Below are 22237 nucleotides of genomic sequence, written 5' to 3'. Positions count from 1 at the left end.
GAGACTACACTGGCTTCTTTAAAATTATGGAACTTTTTCTCACACCGAATTTTGTGTGGCGACATATTAATTTACACTGTTTACGAAAGTAATTTTCATAGTGCTACTGAATGACTGATATGACAGTCAATGTGCTAGTTTCTCAATTTACCGGTAAATTTCTGGTTGCCTGTTTGGCTCACCACAATTTGGGTATCAGTTTGCCCCCCCCCGCCTCTATTCCTCACTAAAGGACACAGTCATGAGTGAAAATTTAACTGGTCTGGACCTAAATATATTATGTCTAGGAAAAATGTACTTTGAGATAAAACAGCATTTGGAAACTGCTTTCTCTGGGCAAATTAGTAACTTCAAAATAGACAGATATCAAGGTTTATGGAAGAGCTAACTCTCCCAATTCTGGGTAGATGACACTCTCATCTTTTTTTTTAATCAATGCACAGACAACAACAACTAGACATTTCCCCAGATCCTTGCCTTATTCCCCTGGAAATTAGAGAATATCTTCATCCAAGAGCACAAAGCTTGGGCAGCTTTTCCGAATTATCTGTAGGTTGTTCGCAGGCTTGAGTCCACAGCCTTGATTCTTTCATAAACTCATTTAATTTTCACTCACTTCAATTTATTTAACCCAGCAGTTTTCCAACATTTTGTGAACTTGTCTCCCAACTAAGAATTAACAATGGGCCACAACAAAAGAGTCAGTCTTTTCTTCTTTGGAAAACCTTTCTCAGAGCTGACTTTATGGCTTGATTTTGCAGGCTGTAGATCATGGGGTTGAGTGTTGGGGACACAACTTTGTACATAATAGTTAGCAAAATGTCCAGTGCACTTGGAGAGGCAGAAGGTGGCTTGAGAAACTAAAGAAGCTTGTTGAAATAAAAAAAAAAAATGTACCACAGCGAGGTGGAGAAGGCAAGTGGAAAAGGCCCTAGCTCTGCCCTCAGCAGATGGCATCCTCAGCACAGTAGAGAATATCTGTGTGTAGGACACTCCAGTAAAGATGACACAAAGAAAGGCCATAGCAGCTAGTAAGACACTGACCCCAACCTCACTGATGTTCTCATTAGAACAAGAGAGTTTCAGGAGTTGGGGGATGTCACAGAAGAACTGGTGAATGGTATGGGAACCACAGAAATGCACGGAGAAAGTGCCAGCTGTGTACATGGCTCCAGAGATGACCCCACTGATCCAGATGCCTATCACTCCATGAACACATGTGCTGGCATCCATGATGATTTCATAGTGCAGTGGAAGGCAGATGGCCACGTAGTAGTCATAAGATATCATCATGAGCATGGACATCTCAGCAGCCGCAAAGAGAGTGAAAGCAAAACACTGCACTATGCATTTCCCTAGGGAAATGTAGCCTCTGTGCATGAAACAGTTGTGAATGGACCTTGGCAAAGTCACAGAAATATAGCACAGATCCAGGAAGGAGAGATGTTTCAGGAAGAAATACATGGGTGACTGGAGACTATTGTCTATGGAAGTTGCTGTGATAACGAAGATATTTCCAGTTACCACCACCATGTATAAGACTAAGAACAGAGAAGTATGGACAAGTCCTAGCTCAGCTGTGGCAGAAAATCCCAACAGTAGAAGCCCACTCATAGTGAAATTCCCCATATTCCTTCATATAGCCATCACACATCATTTCTGTGTTATGTTGTCTATAAGACAAAATGGAACTATTCACAAATTATTATTACATAACCTTTCAGTGAAGGAAAGGATGAAGTTATTTGAAGAAATAAATAAATTTTATAAATTTACTTTCATAAATAAATATGAAAGTATTTGTCAATACTAACAATCATGTGGAGCACTTTATTTTACTTGACTCAGTCATGAAAACATAGGTTAGGGAGATGATTATGTGATTATTGAGCATTTCAGTGAAAAAAAGCCCAAACACATATAATAAAATTAATAATATATATTTGAACATTTATTTATTTATTTATTTGTTTGTTTGTTTATTTATTTATTTATTTAACATAGAAGAACTGGGTGTAGGCCAGAGGTGTGGTGGTGAGAGTATCGCCAGAGACAGAATGGGGAACAGAACACGTGGATCTACTGAAATACACTGCAGAGGGGAGCAGTAGATGAGACAGGAGAGGTCTGTTGTGCCATGTGGGTCAGCTCCCTTGTCAGGGATCCAACTCAGGCCATTTTGGTGATAGTGCTGAGACTTAACGCATAGAATACCATGAATGCCCTAAAATACATTGTTAAATGCATAATATTGTTACCATGCTGTATGGCATTAATTTTTATTTATATTTAAAAGTTTTATATACTTAATACATTCACATTTATGAAGTTTCTTATCTACCTTTTCCTTTTTATTAATCATTCTATCTCTTTTTATACTATTGCAACCACAATGGATTTGTGGTTGCAATTTTATATATATATTTTTTTTTTATGTGAGAGGATACATGCCTCGTGTTTTTTCATCTGACTAAATATTTTCTCAATAAATAATATATTGAAAATCAAGCTAATAATACCTATGCAATAATCATATATAAAATAACCATTATCATTAGCATAAAATATCATAAAAATGTTTACTGTAAAATGTTAATTTCCCTCTGAAAATGAAAAAGAACAGACTTGCCCAAGTGTATTTTTATAAAAATAAATGGAAACATATATATATGAAATATAACCAATATACATATAATTTACACTCATTCTGAGTACAAAAACAAAACAACTATGCAAACAATTTTTGTACTCATAAAATTAGTTAACATTTAAATTAAAATAGTTCTATTAATTATAGAGAAACTGATCTATTGGTATATACATCTGAGGAGGTCTGAGTCAAAGCCCAAATCACATATCGTTTTGTAAATCAACATTACTTAAATGAAACTAATAAAATTAAAAATAAACAAATATGATATTTGCTTAATAAAAATCAAGATATAAAGTTAAAACAAATATGTAGTAAAATCAAATTTGTGCACACATCCAGAAAAGAGAAAATTATTAGCAGAAGACTTGAAACAATCTACCACCTAGAGAATGTAATTTTTAGCTAGAGACCATTTTAATTATATTCTTTGGTAATTAGTTAAGGAAACTAGGTTCATTTAAAATTAGCACCGTAACAAAAATATCGACAAATTCTAAAATTGAACTTGAGTTGTTATGTTCATAATAATATTCTAGTGGTCTTGAAAATTATAATGATGACATTTTTTTCTGAAATACAATCTGATCACTATGTGGATGACATAGAAGGAAGACACACACACTGTATGTTATCAATATGTGTAAATACTCAATGTTGGAGTAAGCAGAGAATAGAGAATACAAGGAAATATAATACATAACAACAGTAATAATTTCTGCATGGTGAGGGAATGATTATCCTTATTACTGGTTTTGTTAGGGGGAAAAGGATGTCCTAAAGCTAATTCCATACAGGCTTTGTAGACTCCACCCCCAACTCCAGACCAAAGCCAAAAGACAATGGGAACTCCAAATCCCATCACCATGGAAGGGAAGGTGGCTGGGACCTGAGGGTGGGGTTAAGCAGCCAGGTGTGGTATAAAGCCAGACACTTGGGCTTTGGAGGGGTTCCCCCATTTGGGCTCCCCGCCAGCTCACAGCATTTGGCCAGCTCTGAGAGTGCCTTTGGGTTTCCAGGTCAGCGGATCAGGTAGGACGCATTAAAGACTTTATTTCCCTATTTTCTCCCTGAGTTGTACATTTCCTTAATTCCCTTTCCCTTGTAAATAAACCTTTTTATTAACCTTTTGTGTGTGCCTGTAGTGGAGTATTAATAAGTCCCTTTTAAGCTCGTGGGTGAGGACCCACAGCCAGGCAACCCATTTTATTTTATATCGGGGTTGCCCTATAACAGTTTGATTTGTTAGCCTGACCTGAAACACATAAGAAAATGATCCTGCATTTTATTTTTTCAGCCTAACCTCCATGGATGCACCAGAATAATTTACTTGGAAGCTGAGGGTGATTGATGTTTGTAAATCCTGTTGGGTTTTATGTAATTTAATTGGAAAATTGTCTGGATTGATAGAAAAGACTTGACTAATGAGGGAGTTGCTTGCACACACAAGGAAACTTATTGGAAAATTGTTTCAGCCTTATTGTCTGTGTTTGGATGTGATTGTGTATATGTGTGGGTGTCTTCTGGAGTGTTATCATTAAATGAAATGATTATTTTATATTTAGACCACATTGAGGAGACACTTTTAAGGTGACATCTGACATTCTAAAGATTATGATGACACACTCAACATGGCAGATGAGGTGTCTGGAACCCCCAGAAACTTCCATATCTGTGTATAGGAGAAATTTTTTATTTTCTGTTAAGGAAACCAAGAAAAAGAGACTCAGTTCCATATGTGTGGAAATATTGCTTACTTACCCGAAAGTATTTTGGTTGGTCTTCCATCAATTTAAATCTGCAATTACATTAATAAGCACAGGAGCCAAATAGAGGGATCAAATGCAGTATTTGTTTGCATCTTTAAAACTATATAACTTTTCTTCCTTTTGAAGGAAAAAAATCATGCATATTAACTCAATTATGTATATGAGTATGTGTGAATGCAAAAACAATTACGTCACATTTGGGTTATAGATAACTTTCTAAGATTACTGAATATGCTGCTGCACAACTGTCTGTGGTACCAAGTACAAAAACAGTATATGATGATGGGACATGAATGTAACTTGCTGGTTCTTACAAACAAACTCAATATTTTTTGTCTATTTTTATGAGTATCTGTTTATGAACATAATGATAGTAACATTGTTTTCTTCAATGAAATCACTTTTTTCATTGTTGATCAGAACATTAAGTTGGTTTTACACTTTTAATTTACTATTTTATTCTCTCCAGTTTATTCACTCTGCTATAACAAAGGGGGAATTAAAAAATTCAAAACTTTTACCACAGTTTTAGGTCATATTGATGTTCTTAAACAATGTTTACTGTTCACATAGACATAATGTTTATAAAATATAAGTCTTTTCTAAATGTATTAAGATACATTTAATTATTTTTACTAGTTATTTTCATTCTCAGGAACTTTCTTTGTATTCTGAAAATAATGACCATTCACAAGTCCACTCCAGAGTTTTCTTTAATTCAGAGTTTTCCCAGGCCTCTCTGGTGGCACAGCGGTTGAACGCTGGGCTGCAAAGCTGCCTGCAGCCTCCACAGAGCTGGTTCGATCCCCAGCTGCCGGGCAAGGGTCCCACATAGCACGACAGACCCCTCCTGCCATGCCCGCTGCTCCCCTCAGCAATGTATTTCATCAGTCTGCCTGTTCTGTTCCCCGTTCTGGCTCTGGTGAATTCTCTCACCTTACCATGCTTCTGACTATACCCAGTGCTTGTATAAATAAATAAATTAATCTTAAAAAAAAATTCAGAGTTTTCCCTATGAATGAAAATGAATAATAAAGTTGGAATTACAAGAAGCATGTCATTTTCTATGTTTTTTTTTGTTGTTGTTGTTGTTGTTGTTGTTGTTGTTGATCCTTATTTCATGATGCTGGAAAATGTAATTATTTTGCTTTCAATAAAATATTTGATCCATTCTAAATTTATAAAATTTTCTATTGCACTTAACAATTTATCAATGATTTCTGATGTGGAAAATATCTCAAATGTCTTTTAAGCCATTATATTATGATGGTTATTAAAGAAAAACATTTCCAGGAGGTAGGAATCGCAGTCCATAAAATGATTCTGGAAAGGGAAGACTTTACCATGTCCTCTTCCAGATTCCTAATTTCCATTAAAATAATCATACCTAGTATTTCATGTTTCACAATTAAATGGCAGTAGCTTGTTATCTCACCAATTCAAATTAAGTAGTTTATGGGCTTTCCATTAGTCTGTGTAATCTATCTTTTTATAAAACTTAAAGAAACTCACCAGAGCATATTCAAGAATATCTTTCCTCAACAGTAGGAGAAGCTGTCAGTGTGAGCAGCTGACACTTCACTCAAAGTCCTGCAATTCAGTCATATTCAGAACATTCTGAACTGAGGAGAAACATAAGTCCATTTCAATCCTTCTTTGGTCTCTAAAGGTTAGGCTATGAAATCTTTTGGCATAAGAATAATTAGTAAACGCAGCAGGTGTTTGATGTTCTTTGTAAATACCCTGGGGTCAAAACTTGGAATAATATTTATTGTTCCTGTGGATCTGCTAATTTTTAGTGGCCTATTTGGCCACCATTTTGTTACCTACAGCTCCTTATTCCTATTAGGACAGGATTGCCCAGTCAATTAGTTATTAGGAGCCCAACTTTGCAAGGTGCCTTTCAAATCAATCAAGTGCAGAAAGCTTGATCACTCTGGGAAGGCTATGCATCATAAGTTATGCCCTGGAACCCCAGGGGAGGGGATTGGGGAGGACTGATATATGACAAGGGACCCCAGAAGCTGAACAGTGGAATAGCTTGTTGATGAGATTGAAACCCTGGCTGGGGATCTACAGCTTTATCTCAATTACAATGCTGAGTCATCAAGCAGATGAGATGTGCCTGGAGGGCAGACTCACAATCCTTGATACCGTAGATAACAGTACATTTTCTAGTTTCATCCTTCCCCTTTTCCTTTCTTCCTCCTTTCCCTTACAACTGACACTGTATGATTATTTTATCAATAAAAAGGCCAGGATCTTGTTCTTCAGCAGCATTCTACATGGTGCAGCTTACTCTAGACTCCTGTTTCTCTATCAGTGTGGTGTTACTGACACAACAGTTCCTACAAAGTTTCTTTTTTCTGCTGAGCTGTCTTGATGGTCTTACCTAGTAACATGGAATTTCAACTTGTTTGTGTTTATTGGGCAAAATTATTGAAAAATATCATGACATAAGTTGAGAGATGAATACCCCCAAAATCTTAATTAAGTACTATTCATTGTTTCAGCAATTCATTAGTTTAATTTTTTAAACTATTTATTTATTTATTTATTTATTTATTTATACAAGCACTGGATATAGTCAGAAGCACAGGAGGGTGAGAGAATTCACCAGAGCCAGAGCGGGGACTAAAAAAGGCACACTGACGAAGCACACCGCTGAGGGGAACAGTGGGCATGGCAGGAGAGGTCTGCATGCCATGTGGGACCCTTGCTGGTGGCCGGGATCGAACTGATGCTGCAGAGGCTGTAGGCAGCTTCGCAGCCCAGCGCTCAACCCCTGTGCCACTGGGGAGGCCCTCATTAGTTTAATTTTAAGTCCATAATATTTGCAATGCCTAATAAACGTTGCCCTTTTCTGAAAAGGGGTAAATACCATCGGATTACTATTAATGAAGCAGTGAAGTACAGCCTAATCTTTTTTTTTTTTTTTTGGGAAATTATTCTCATTTAATACAGTGATAGCAAAACATGGATTAAAATAAATCCACACAGGGCCTCCCCTGGTGGCACAGGCAGTTGAGTGCCATGCTGTGAAGCTATCTGCAGCCTTTGCAGTGCCGGTTTGACCCCTGCCAGCCTGCAAGGGTCCCACATGGTACAGCAGACCTCTCCTGCCTCACCTGCTGCTCCCCTCAGCAGTATATTTTGCCAGTCTGCCTGTTCTGTTCCCCACTCTGTCTCTGGTGAATCCTCTCACCCTCCCATGCATCTGGCCTGTACCCTGGTTCTTGGGAAAAAAAATAAATAAAACTTTTTTAAAAATTAAAAAAAAAAATAAAGACACACAGAGCACACGGATACAAATTACCAAGTAACTCAAGTTTAATTTAATCTTTGGCACTGAATGTGAGGAAAATATTCTAAATTGTATTGATTTTATAAGTGGTTAGTATGAATATCAATAGAGTTACCTGAAATGTTCACTTCCTTTGGCTTTCAGATTATACTTTTTTAAATTTTTTATTTTTAAACAATATTTGCTTCCCCCCATCCCCTCAAAATGAGTCCCCATAGAATTTCCTTCCCCAAGGCACCTGTGCACCATCACCACTGTCCTCCTAATCGTATGGCACCAAATAACAATGTAATTTCACTTTGAATGAGGAAGTAACAAGTAGCCATTTTTTTCAGAATCACGTGTGTGGTCTATGGTTTGACTAGTATTGAAGAGAGCACACACAGGCCTATCATGAAACCCATCATTGCCCCAGTATCCAAGATACCAGGGATAAGCTAAACTAGACATTAGCTGACAGCAACACAGGACCCCTGCGCCCCCCCACCCCTGCAGTAAATTCCAACGCACCCTCTAGGGCAGGAGAGACCCTCGACGCTGTCAGTAAATTGATTCCAGCAGATCCCCACTGGCAGATAAAGGTCCAGCAGTAGCCAGACCCTAAAAACTTTCTTTCCCATTTAGGGGCTCAACTCTTGGCCTGCAGAGAGTTGTCACCTCACTGGACTTCTAATAAAGCTCATTTTTATCTGGTAATCTTGGCCTCCTTTCTTTTCTAACAAGTATCACATAAAAATTGCTAGGAAAATAAGCTCATTTCTTCAAGGTTAAGTCCAAACCAAATAGTTAACAAGCATGCATTTATTTCATTATTAAAAGCAAGTCTTTATCCATGGCTGTCATTTCAGACATGAGTTTCTCCAATCCTTTAATGTCACAAAATGGGTCTAAATTGGTTTCTACAATAAATAAACTATCATTTTAACACAATAATTCAACTAACTGTCAATGTGTCACACATTTATGAACTAAGAATAGTATTCAAGGCTTTAAGTCAACCATTCAGTACTTTTACCTGTGCTCCTTAATTTGAAGAATACATTTTCTACTTTAAGGAATGAGAGAAATAGCTCATGATTTCTGATGGCATAAAATAACAAAGACATATGTCTGAGAAAATACAACATAAAAATGTGTAAACTTGTAAGTTGTTGAGCTCATGAAGAAGGACATACAAATTAAAATTCAGGAAAAGTGAAGAATTTTAGAATTTCAAAATTTAAATGACTTCAGAAAATCATATAAGGATGTTACAGGACAGGAAGAGGGGCAGCCCAGACCCAGCAAACCTGCCTGCTCTAAATAGGCTCTGCCATCTGCTGCATCAATACAAAACATATGAGAATTTAATGGGAAGGAATTTTAATACAATTAGGAAACAATACAGGAAAGGCAAAGAATCTAGTTTCTAAATCAAGCACCCAAGTTACCCATCCCCTCATGGGTAAAAAGTCCACCCAAGCAGAATTGGCCCAGAACAAGGCCCCAAATCCTGTCACAAGTCTAAAGCATCTTCCAGTGGGGACCCACAGAAAAGGATCAGAAACAAGCAGACATGTCTGGAAGGAAAAGAGTTAAATCAAAATCAAGACAAAACCATCATTGTCACCTCCCCACGGGTCTCTCACCCACATCTGTGTCACCCAGTCCACGATCAAAAGGCAAGTGTAGTTTCTTCATGAGTCTCTAGGCTCCATGTTTCTCCTCCAGGTCTCCTTCTGGCTCCATCCTGATTCCTTTCTTCCTCAGTCTCCTCTGCAGCTTCTTCTCTCTTTGCTCAGCACCACCTCCTTTTGAGTGAGGCAGGAAACATGGAACCTCCCCATTTCCTGGGGACCACCCTGTTACAAGGTGATAACACATATCTGAAGAATTGTTAGGATTAACAGGACTAGATGGTCTTTTCACATATCAAGAAAAGAAATAGAGAAGCCTAGAATATGTGAGTTGGAAAACAGAGTCCATACACAGTAAGGTACTGTGAAACTACAGTAATACAGAGTTTGATATTACATGCATGAACACACACACATCCATTGAACAGATTAGCATCTCCCACACCTATATCATCATTTGACATAACAAAGGTGATATTCATCAGAAAAAAAAAAACTTTTCAGTCAATGGCATTGTAATTAATTGAGGAAACAACTTATTTAAAGATGATGCAGTGATTCCACTGCTAGGCAACTACCCAAAGGACACAAAAACACTAATTTGAAAGGAAATATGCACTCCTATGTTTATTGCAGCACTATTTAAAATAGCCAAGATATGGAAACAATGCAAATGCCCCAAAACAGATGAATGGATCAAAACGTTGTGGTATATTTATACAACGAATCCATGCCATTTGCTGGAACATGCATGGAGCTGGAAAGGATTGTGCTCAGTGAAATAAGCCAGAAGGAAAAAGAAAAGTATCAGATGGTTTCACTTATAGGAGGAATATGAGGGAAACCAGTAAGGGATCAGGGGAGAAATGATTATAATAAATAAAAAAATACAAAATTAACAGGCAACTATAAATCAGGGATATTCTGACTGGGAGGAGGAGGGATCAAAACAGGGGGAGGAAGAGCACAAGGGACTATGGTGATAATGCATGGGTGAATTGGTGGTGGGAATATTATAGGAACTACACCAGAAAGGAGAAAAGATACACTCTACAAAAATGAAGAATGATGTAAAATATATATAAATAAAAAAATAAAAAATGATTGAAAGAAAAAAGAATTAAAAAATTAAAACAAATATAAAAACCTAGAAAATATAAAATAACTACAACTTATATTTTATGCAAAAATAATTTTTAAATAGATTACTGAAAGCAAAGGATGAAATAGTAAAACTTTTACTGTAATCATTAATGTTTGCATTTGTTATTTTAAAGTTTCAATAAGTATTGTACCTGCAGATTCATTTACATATATTAGGGAATATTTGTGTCTCAAACATAAACATTTATATCTACATAAATTCTGGGGAAAAAAAAAGAAAATTATTTATTTAAATATTGTCTTTTTTTTTTAACTCATCTTTTTTTTTAAAAAAAAAGATTTATTTATTTATTTATACAGGCACTGGGTACAGTCAGAGCATGGGAGAGTGAGAGAATTCACGAGAGCTAGAGCGGGGAACAGAACAGGCAGACTGATGAAGTACACTGCTAAGGGGAGCAGCGGGCGGCAGGAGAGGTCTGCGCACCATGTGGGACCCTCGCCGGAGGCCGGAGATTGAACCGGTGCTGCAGAGGCTGTGGGCAGCTTCGCAGCCCAGCGCTCAACCGCTGCACCACCAGGGGAGGCCCTAAATGTTGTCTCTTTACATGACTTCAAAGCATGGAAAAATATCAAATGATGTTTGGGAACTTTTATAAGTCAATGTTAGAGTCTTCTTTTCTGTCACTTATGATTGAATCACTTTCTCATGATGTTTTGTCACTGCTTCATTTGCTCATTTGGTGGAAAATCTTATTTTTACATTTGAAAACTTTTATTTCAGTTCACTATTTATGTCTTCCCTTGTGTTATGTTATCAGTCCATCCATGATTTTTATACTCCAATCACTGAACATTATACTCCTATGTACATTTTCCCCTATTTTTCAAATACATTTATTTCTGTTAGTACAGCATCCTTTTAATAATATACAGATTATTGTGTTGTCTAAAGATTCCTCCCACATGCATGGCAATTAAGCCTTTGCATTTTTAGATGCAAAATATGGTATAAGATTTTCCCAGAATGACCTGAATATATTGCTCAAGGAGTCCTGTGAGGTTCATAGAGCCTTAGCAAAGCCAGAGTTAATGGGCGCTCGAGTCTGGTTGTTCTCATCAATTCATGTGTATCACATAATATTCCAACTCCAGTGTAACTCAAACTGAGAAAAGAATCTCATGCTTATTATTTTCTGTCATCCTGGCACGTATGATTCTTGAAGGTATCATGTTAACTTCTTTAAAATTATGGAAATTTTGCACACCCAGTTTCATGGGGTTAGATTTTAATCTATTGCATTTGAAGGAATAGTGTTTACAGAGCTATTTTGTGAATATCTTTTATTAGATAGCTACTCTGACAACTTTCTCATATGACAACTTTCCCTATGCTCATTTCTCTGTTAAATTATTTTTGCCTGATTATGCTATGTTTGGTTGACCAAACTGACATCAATGGGTACCCTTTTCCCTCATCCTATTACTGAACAGGGTGACAGACATCCTAGAACTCCCAAACATGCCCACTTTAAATAGGTTCTGCCATTCACCATATCAAAACAAATCATATTCTAGTGTGTAAGACCTTTAATGTAAACAACTTTAATACAATTAGTGTGAAATAAAGAGAAGGAAAAAAATGGGTAAAATAGCTTTCACACAAAACACCCAAGTGACCCATTCTATTGTGGGTAAATGTCCAGCCAAATAGGGTTGGCCCAAAATGAGGCTGCTGAGGCCCAAAAGCTAGCCACAAATCTAAAGCACCTTCCAAACGGGACCCTTAGAAAAGCAGCAGAAAGGGCCAGGAAGGAAAAGAGCAAAATCATAATCAAGGTAAATGCTGCATTGTTAACCTCCCCAAGGTCTCTCAACCACATCTGTTTTAAGTGTCTCCTTCCATGTCTCGCAAATCCCTGGAACAATCCCAAGGCTGAGAATCAGGGGCAGCTTCTTTGTCTCTCTCTGCTCCATGTGCCTCTTCTAGGTCTCCTTCTCCATCCATTTTCCTTACTTCTCTCAGTCTTCTCTCCAGCTTCTACTACTCCCTGCTCAGCTCCCCCCTACCTTGGGTACAAAAGGCAATCTGGAACGTCCCCTTTCCCTGAGGACCACACTGTTACAGTCCCAAATTAGGGGCACAAGTCAAGAACTAAGATGCAGCTGGGCCTTGGACTGAAGATGCTGAGCCCAGGAAAAATGCTCTTGAGGGAAAAAGCATTTTAGATCCCACTGCCTGTGGACAGATCAGTAACTAAAGATCAGTAAAGCTTAAACTCCCAGCTTCCATAATAAGAAATATACCATAGGGAAAATCTTAGCATTTTTTTCTGGTTATTCTCAATGCACAGAAGACATCACAGAAATACACAAAATGGGCTGCTATCATATCTTGAAACATTTCCCTTGTAAGTCATATAAACTCCTCTTGACTAGATCAAAGTTCAGACAGCTTTTCCGGAACTATCAGGAGCTTGTTCCCAGATTGAGTCCTCAGTCTTTATTCTTTCATAAATTCATTTAATTTTTGTTCATTTTGACTTATTTAAAGCAATAGTTTTCCCAATTTATTTTGAACTTGTATCCCAACCAAGAATTTACAGAAGTGCCTCAACAAAAAAAGCAGAGTTTTCTTTGGAAAATCTTTCTTAAAGCTGCCTTCATAGCTTGATTTCTCAGGCTATAGATCAATGGGTTGAGTGTTGGGGGCACAACCGTGTACATAATAGTGAGCAAAGTGTCCAGTGCACTTGGAGAGTCAGAAGATGGCTTGAGATACTCAAAGACACCTGTTGAAATGAATAAAATGACGACAGCGAGGTGGGGAAGGCAAGTAGAAAAAGCCTTAGCTCTGCCCTCAGCAGATGGCATCCTCAGCACAGTAGAGAATATTTTTGTGTAGGACAGACCAATAAAGATAATGCAAAGAAATGCCATTAGAGACAAGAAGACACTGACCCCTATCTCGCCGAAGTACTCATTAGAACAGGAGAGTTTCAAGAGTTGGGGGATGTCACAGAAGAACTGGTGAATGATATGGGAACCACAGAAATGGATGGAGAAAGTTCCAGCTGTGTGCATGGTTCCAGTAATAACCGCACTGATCCAGACACCTATCACTCCGTGGACACAGGTGCGGACATCCATGATGATTTCGTAGCGCAGTGGAAGGCAGATGGCCACGTAGCGATCATAGGACATCACTGTAAGCATGGACATCTCAAAAGCTGCACAGAGAGTGAAAGCAAAACACTGCACTATGCATTCCCTGAAGGAAATGTAGCCACTGTGGATGAAAGTGTTATAAATGGACCTTGGCACAGTCACAGAAATGTAGCACAGATCCAGAAAGGAGAGATGTTTCAGGAAGAAATACATGGGTGACTGGAGACTATTGTCCATGGAAGTTGCTGTGATAATTAGGACATTGCCAGTTAATGCCACCAGATAGAAGACTAAGAACAGAGAAGCAAGTATGATTTCCTGCTCAGGTTTGTCTGAAAATCCCATCAGAAAAAACCCACTCAAAGTGAGATTAGCCATAGTCCTTCTTAATTTCCCAGTATTGTTGGCTGCAAGACAAATTGAGCCCGTGAAAGAATATTGAAATTTAATTAACCTACTAATCTACCTGGACTCAATCAAGTTTGGCAAAAAGCCATTTGAAGAAATCACACTTCATCACAAATATGAAGTAGTTCTGAGACTAAAAATTATGTCAAGAAATTTCATTTACTTGCCTCAGTTATGGAAACAGGGGTAAACAAGATTTTAAATAGTATTGCCCATTTCATCATAGACAAGAAAAATAATAATATACATAATAAAATTAATACAACCTTTAAATAATTTTACTAATTAAGGGCCAGAATATTCAATTTTCCTTTAGATTTATTTGCCAGTCCATACAATGGTGTTTATAAACGTTTCTTAGTTTCCTATTCTTTTTCATGAATCACTCTACCTAATCATATGCCATTCTATCAACAACTGATTTATATAACTGCTATTTAATTTTTATTTTATGTATGAGGGAAATATCACTCATTTTTATATATTTTCTCTTTTGAATGGAATTATGAAACTTAAAATTGATAGAAATTTTACAATACTTATGATATATAAATAACCAGTATAATTCACATAAAACTCCAAACTCATCTGAAAAATGTTAATTTCCCAAATGAAATGTATAACAGAACTTTCACCGTGTTGTTTTTTTTTTTTTTGAGAAAATTACATACCTAATATATACACGCAAAATATTTCTACTCTAATACCTAATTAAATAAAATATTGAATAAATATGAATTGCAGGGCCTCCCCGGTGGCGCAGCAGTTGAGCACTTTGTTTTGAGGCTGCCCACAGCCTCTGCTGCGCCGGTTCAATCCCTGGCTGCCAGCAAGGGTCCCACATGGCACGCAGACTTCTGCCGCACCCACTGCTCCCCTCAGCAGTGCACTTCGGTCCTTCTGCCTGTTCTGCTCCCCACTCTGGCTCTGGTGAATTCTCTCACCCTCCAGCGCTTCTGACTGTACCCAGTGCTTGAATAAACAAATAAATAAAAATATTATAGAAATATATGAATTTTAATGTTTGAACCCGAAACATTAGTTAAGAGCAAAAATAAAATACTAAGTACTTTTTTTTTTTTTTAAAGATTTATTATTTATTTATTTATTTATACAAGCACTGGGTACAGTCAGAAGCACGGGAGGGTGAGAGAATTCACCAGAGCCAGAGCGGGGAGCAGAGCAGGCAGAAGGACCGAAGTACACTGCTGAGGGGAGCAGCGGGCGGCAGGAGAGGTCTGCGCGCCATGTGGGACCCTCCTCCGGTGGCCGGGATCGAACCGGCACCGCAGAGGCCGCGGGCAGCTTCGCAACCCAGCGCTCAACCGCTGCGCCACCGGGGAGGCCCTAAGTACTGTTAATTATGAATAAAGATAGCTAGTGGTATCATACACCTGAAAATGAAAATGTAGACCCAAAATCAATGTTGTCAATAAAATTAATAATAAAAATATTAAATATTGGGCCTCCCCGGTGGTACAGCTGGTTGAACATCGTGCTTTGAAGCTGTCACAGCCTCTGCAGTGCGGGTTCGATTCCCATCTGGCCAGGGAGATACCCACATGACATGACAGACCTCTCCATTCTTGCCAGCTGCTCCCCTCAGCAGTGTCTTTGATCCATCTGCCTGTTCTGCTCCACGCTCTGTCTATGGTGAATTCTCTCACCCTCCCGCGCCTCTGACCTGTACCACAGTTCTTGTATAAATAAAAAAAAAATCTTTTAAAAAATAAAAATAAAAATATTAAATATTATTCTTATTTCATACAAAAAGAAAAATCTTAAAACAGGCAAGCAGTATGGCCTAATTTGTGCATTTTCTGTGGAAAAGAGCAAATTATTTAGCCAAAGTTTTGAAACAGTCTGTATGCCAACAACAAAACTTTATATCTAAATGATATTTTAAATCATCATCTGAATAATTCTTATATAGAAAACTATGTTCATTTAAAATTAGTACTGCAGCAAAAGTATTGACAAATCCTAAAAATATAACTGTATTAAGTATGCTTTACTGGATCTGATTGCTATTTGGATATATTACATACATTTCATGTTCTAAAGACATGGAATAAGCAGAGAATAAAGCATATAAGGAAACAAAAAAAAAACATAACAGCCTTAATATTCTGAATGGTGAGGGATTGATACTGTTTGTAACTATTTTATGTATTGTTGGCCTGATTTGATGGTTGAGACCCACAGGAAAATGAGCCTCCTTTTTAGTTTTACAGGCTGAAATCCATTCATGTTCCTGTATTAATGTTCTGAACACCGAGGGTGATTGATGCTTCTAGCTTCTGTAGTGTACCATTTAAATTAATCAAGGATTTGTTTAAGTCTGAGGTTGATAGAAAAGACTTTATACTGTTGAGGAGCCCCTTGTCTCTTGCAACTGAAACTTAATAACTGAGATTTCTGGAGGCTCCAAGAGTTTCTATGCCTAGGTACATGGGAGAAGATTGCTCACTTTACCTTATAGAAACCAACAAAAATGATTTTTTCCATATGCATGAAAATATTGTGTGATTTACCCAGAAGTATTTTGTCTTGTCTTCTATTAATTTAAATCATCTATTGATAATGATTTATATGGTAGCCACATAGTGAAATTAAATGCAATTTTTGTTTTATTCTTTAAAACTTTACATATCTTTTCTGCCTTTTGAAAAAACAATATAACATTACATACATATGAATATATATTTATGTATAATTTATATGTTAACCCCAATCATCTGTGTGTTTGTGGGTATGTAAAAAGAATTTTGTCACATTATGGGTTAGTCATATCTAACTAGTATTTAGTATGCTGTGAGCACAACTTTAAAAAGGGATAAAACGAGGGATAAAAAGAAGAGGGAGAAAAGGTTCATTTTTAGTATTATTTCAAGGCAATTTTCCCTTTCTATATAAGCCTTTACTTTAAACAAGATAATCAAGATTTTTCACATTTTCTTTTCTGAAAGTCCTACATAAAATAAAGATCAAAGGAGGCATTCAAAGTCTAACTTCTCCATGAACATTTTTCATGAATTTTCATGTTTTTAAACATTAGTGTTTAAACTTTAGGTAGATAATGTTTTCAAAACTTAACAAAAGTTCTTTTTCAATGTACTAAGTGTGATATCTAATGATTTTTGCCAGTTATTTTCCTTGAAAGTCTTTTTCTCTATATACCAAAAAATTGGCTAGTAACATGTCCATTCCAAATTTTTCTAAATTTTCTCTGCTTCAGAAATTTCCCTGATGATTAGAAGAAATCAGAGACTGAATTAATGTTTATGACAAGAATCACGGTGTCATCATGATCTGTTAATCTTTATTGTTTCTTTTTTATCCTTACTTCACTATCCTTAATGTCAAATTCATTCCCAATTTTTTAATTTTTCTACTTTACTTGAATAATTTCTGTGATTTCTGATGTGAAAGCCCCTCCTATCATTTATAAGTGGCAATTATAAGACTCAAAGAATGGTGGGAATACAAGGAGTATCAGAGTGTCCTCCCATCACACATTCACACTGTATACTTTTAAGATGGTTATGTAATGAAAGGCATTGCTAGGGAGGTGGGAACTGCACTCCACAAAATGTTTCTGGAAAGGAAGGTTTTACAATGTTCTTTCCCAGATCATAATTTCTGTTTAGATAAACATAGCTCATGCAAAATATTTCATATTTTACAGGTTAAATAGCAGTGGCTCATCTCTCACCCACTCAATACCAGTAATTTATGGTGACTTCATTATTCTGTGTAATCTATATTTTTAGAACCTAAGGAAACTCACCACAGCATATTCAAGAACTTCTCCCCACAACTGAAGGAGAAGCTGTCAGTGTGGGCAGCTGACATTTAGCTCAAAGTCTTGATCTCTGAGTTCATGCACATTCAGAAAAATCTGAACTTGACAGAGAAAATAAGTCCATTTCAACCCTTCCTGGCCCCTAGCGGTTAGACTATGAAGTCACTTTGGCACAAGCAGTGTGTCTGGTGCTGTGGGCATTTGGTGATCTTGGTCAGTGCCCTGGGACCAAAACTTATAATTACAGTCATTGTTCCTGCAGAGTATTTTTCTGTTGAGTTGACTTAATGATTAAACCCAGTTACCTGGAATTTCACCTTATTACAAAAATGTATTCAACATGGATTAAAACATTGAAGGTATGACCTAAAAAGTGAGGAAAGAAACATAGACAATAAGCTCATTGACACGTAGCTTAGTGAAAACTTGAAACAAAATGCATGGCAGAAAACAGAGGCAATGAGTAGAAACAACATAAGTGTCTATCAAAGAATTATGACTAAGGAAGTTGTGTTTATATACACAGTAGTAAATTGCTTGGTCATTAAAAATGGAAGTCCTGTCATTTGTGAAGAAATTAACAATGATGTTTAAAAATGAAATAAAATGAAAGCCTCTATACATGGAATCTAACTCTAAAACAAAAAGGTATTCCACAGAATGGGAGAAAATATTTACACTTCACATGACAAAAAGAAAAATACCCAAAATATATATTATTCAACACTTTAAAGTGATGGAGTGGATGTAGAGATGATGGAATGTTTACAAGTTCTTGAAGGGAATGAAAGCTGTGCCAACATTAAGGAAAACTATGGTCCTCAAAAAATTAAAATTAGTAATTCCATATGATCCCAGTTATCCTATTTAGCCAAAAAAATAAAAGAACATAAATTCAAAGAGATGTGCACCACTATCCTTATTGCAGTGTTATTAGCAATAGCTAAGACCTGGAAACAACCTCAGTGCTCAGGGACAGACGATCGGCTGAAGAAGATGAGGTCAATGCACTTGATGGATCCCAAAGGTGTAAATGGCTAGAATCCTGCCCTGGTGACAACCTTGATGAGCCTCAGATATTTATGTTCAGTTAAATGAGTCAGAGAAAGACAAACAGCATATGATTTCATGCATGTGTTATATACCGAGGGGAAAAAAAATACGTTAACCAAATAAAACAAAAGTTAACTTTAAGAACAACTACTGGTTAGAAGGGAAGGGAAGAGGAGTGGGTGACTCAGGTAAAATATGTCACTTATATGGAGGGCAGAACTGGAGCTTTAGTGCTGAACTTAACGCAGTGTATATATACAGGTAGATTTTTAATTGTGCACATCTGAAATATTCATATTATAACGCAGCATTGTGTCCATGGAAGAAATGGATTTGAATATTTTAATGGTGTATAATACCATTACACTAAAAACCATACATGACTGAGGAAAGACTTTTTAAAGACATAAGTAAATGTCTTTACTTACATATTTATACAGTATTCTGGCCATGAATAGGAAGAGAGGAATTTTTTATGTTCCTGCTCAATCTACAAATTTAATGTAATACCAACCAATATTTCAGCAGGTATCTTTTGCAATTGGTACACTGATTCTAAAGCTTATAAAGATATAGAAAGAATCTAGAGAAACGGACAGAGTTGGAAAGAATTGGAAAGTTGGAAGAACAGAGTTGGAAAATTTTGAGTTTTTAATTTACTAAAGTACTGTGAACTACAGCTATTAACAGAGTCTGATATTATAAGCATGAACACATACATCAGCCGAACATATTAAAACTCTCACACTATAGCATCGTTTGATATTAAAACAGTGAAATTCATCAGGAAACAATATTTCTTAGTAAAACCGAATCATGAGGAGTAACTTTTAATAAAGTAAACCACAATTTCTACTTTGTACCTCATGCAAGAATAATTTTCAATGGGACCACTGAAGTAAAGAACAAAGCAGTAAACATTTTAATGTAATTACTAATGTTTTTGTCTTTGTTATTTTTTAGTTTTAATATGATATTCTGCTGTATATTCATTTTACATATATTACCTGTGTATGTGTGGATTGTTGCACTGGAGTGTCAAAATACTGTAAATTAAACCAATTAATTTTATATTTATACAACACTGAAGAGAGAATGATGATATCACTGACTATTCCAGAAACTGTAATGACAAATTTAATTATCTAGGCAGGTGAGGTTTGCGGGACCTCCAGATTTCCATTTTTTTTTTTTTTATAGAGGCATGTTTTATTTATTTATTTGTTTGTTTTTTTTGTTTGTTTTGTTTATACATGCACTGGGTACAGTCAGAAGCGTGGGAGGGTGAGAGAATTCACCAGAGCCAGAGCGGGGAGCAGAGCAGGCAGAAGGACCGAAGTACACTGCTGAGGGGAGCAGCGGGCAGCAGGAGAGGTCTGCGCGCCATGTGGGACCCTCCTCCGGTGGCCGGGGAGCAGCCGGGGATCGAACCGGCGCCGCAGAGGCCGCGGGCAGCTTCGCAACCCAGCGCTCAACCGCTGCGCCACCGGGGAGGCCCCAGATTTCCATTTTTATGCCTGGGAGAATGTTGCTTATTTTCTATTTAGAAATCTAACATAAACATCTCCATTCCATATTCATGGCAATATCACAAGATGTACCCAAAATTATTTTGCTTGTCTTTCCATTAATTTAAATCTATGATTGCCAGTAAGGATTAGAGTAGTCATGTTGTTACTCTTAAAAAAAATTCATACATGTTAGCACAATTGAGTTGTGTTAGTATGTGTGTATGTAAAAACAACTGTGTCACTTATTACACTTATGTGTAATAAATATCTAAGACTTATTTAAAATAGTGTTGAATTAACTGTTTGAGATACCAAGTATAGAAGGAAAAATAATGAAGGGACTTAAGTGTCTCTTTTGCTAGTGATTAATTGTTATTTCAGATTTTTTTGTCATTTTTTGATGAGGATTAATTTATGAACACAATGATGGTCACATTTTTTTTTTCTTTTTTCATTATTGATCAGACTTTTATATTGGTTTTACATCTTTAACTGTAATGGTTCATTGTGCCCAAATTATTGCTGTGTGATAACAATGGGGAATTCAAAATCCAGCATCTTTAGCACAGTTTTAGGTGAACATTGATCTTTTTAAGCAATCTAATGTTTAGATGGATATAATGATTCTAAATCATTCTAAATCATTCTACATGAAAGTCTTTTCTAAATGTATTTAGATACTGCTAATGATATTTACCCATTATTTTCATTGTCAGAACTTTTCTGTCTTTCTGGAAATACTGAGAGTTCATTCTAGAATTTTCCATAACTCAGATTTTTCCCTTAGAATTAGAATAAATAAGAAGGCTGGAATGAGTGGTTAGGACAAGCATGATTTTTGTTATGCTCTCTTAATATTTAGCTGTAGTTTATTTTGATCCTTATTTTGTGAAGATAGATAAATTTTCCTCCCACGTTTCAGCAATTTACCTGTGTTTTCTGATGTGGAAAACATCTCACATATCTTATAAGTCACTATTATAAGAGAAAATATATATATTACTGGAAGGAACATTCACACTGAATTACTTCTATGATGGTTCTGTACAGAAACTCTTTGACAGAGGGCCTCCCCTGGTGGTGCAGCGGTTGAGCGCTGGTCTGCGAAGCTGCCCAGAGCCTCTGTAGCGCCAGTTCTATCCCCGGCTGATGGCAAGGGTCTCACATGGCGCGGCAGACCTCTCCTGCCGTGCCCGCTGCTCCCCTCCGCCGTGTATTTCAGTCTGCCTATTCTGTCCCCCACTCTGGCTCTGGTGAATTCTCTCACCCTCCCGCACTTCTGACTGTACCCAGTGCTTGTATAAATAAATAAATAAATCTTAAAAAAAAAAAAAAAGAAAACCGTTTTACAGAAAGATGGGAATCACCATCCATAAAATGATTCTGGAATGGGAGGAGTTTTCAATGTTCTCTCCCAAATTCCTAACTTCCATTAAAATTATCATAACTCATACATATTATTTCATATTTTACAAGTTAAATGGCAGTAGCTGATTATCTCACCCATTCAAACTAAGTAATTTATGGGTTTTCAATATTCATTGTAATCTATGTTTTTATACAACCTAAGGAAATTCACGAGAGCATATTCAAGAACATCTTCCCTCAACAGAATGAGAAGCTGTCAGTGTGGGCAGCTAACACTTAGTTCAGAGTCCTGATCTCTGCAAGACAGTCACATTCAGAAAAATCTGAACTGTGGAGAAAAAAATGAGTCCATTTCAATCTTCTTTTGGCCTCTGGAGGTTGGGCTATGATATCTCCTTGGCATAAACAGAGTTTGGGTGCAGTGGGTATTTGGTGTTCTTCTAGGTAAATACTCTGGGGCCAAAACCTGCAATTATATTTA

General features: G+C 36.8%; 1 protein-coding gene across 1 annotated transcript; it reads right to left on the bottom strand.

The window, feature by feature from the left end:
- Positions 1-13056: 13056 nt before the first annotated feature.
- LOC311167482 (olfactory receptor 14J1-like) lies at positions 13057-13989 on the bottom strand (the record flags this gene model as incomplete). The annotated part of the gene is made up of 1 exon (XM_084228502.1): positions 13057-13989. One exon carries the CDS (start codon positions 13987-13989, stop codon positions 13057-13059), a length of 933 nt encoding a protein of 310 aa, XP_084084628.1.
- Between the last annotated feature and the right edge of the window lie 8248 nt (positions 13990-22237).

Source organism: Talpa europaea (assembly GCF_964194135.1).
Source record: "Talpa europaea genome assembly, chromosome: 2".
Lineage (NCBI taxonomy): Eukaryota > Metazoa > Chordata > Mammalia > Eulipotyphla > Talpidae > Talpa > Talpa europaea.
Note: the sequence above shows the minus strand (reverse complement) of the source record. Positions and strands in the feature narration are given on the sequence as shown.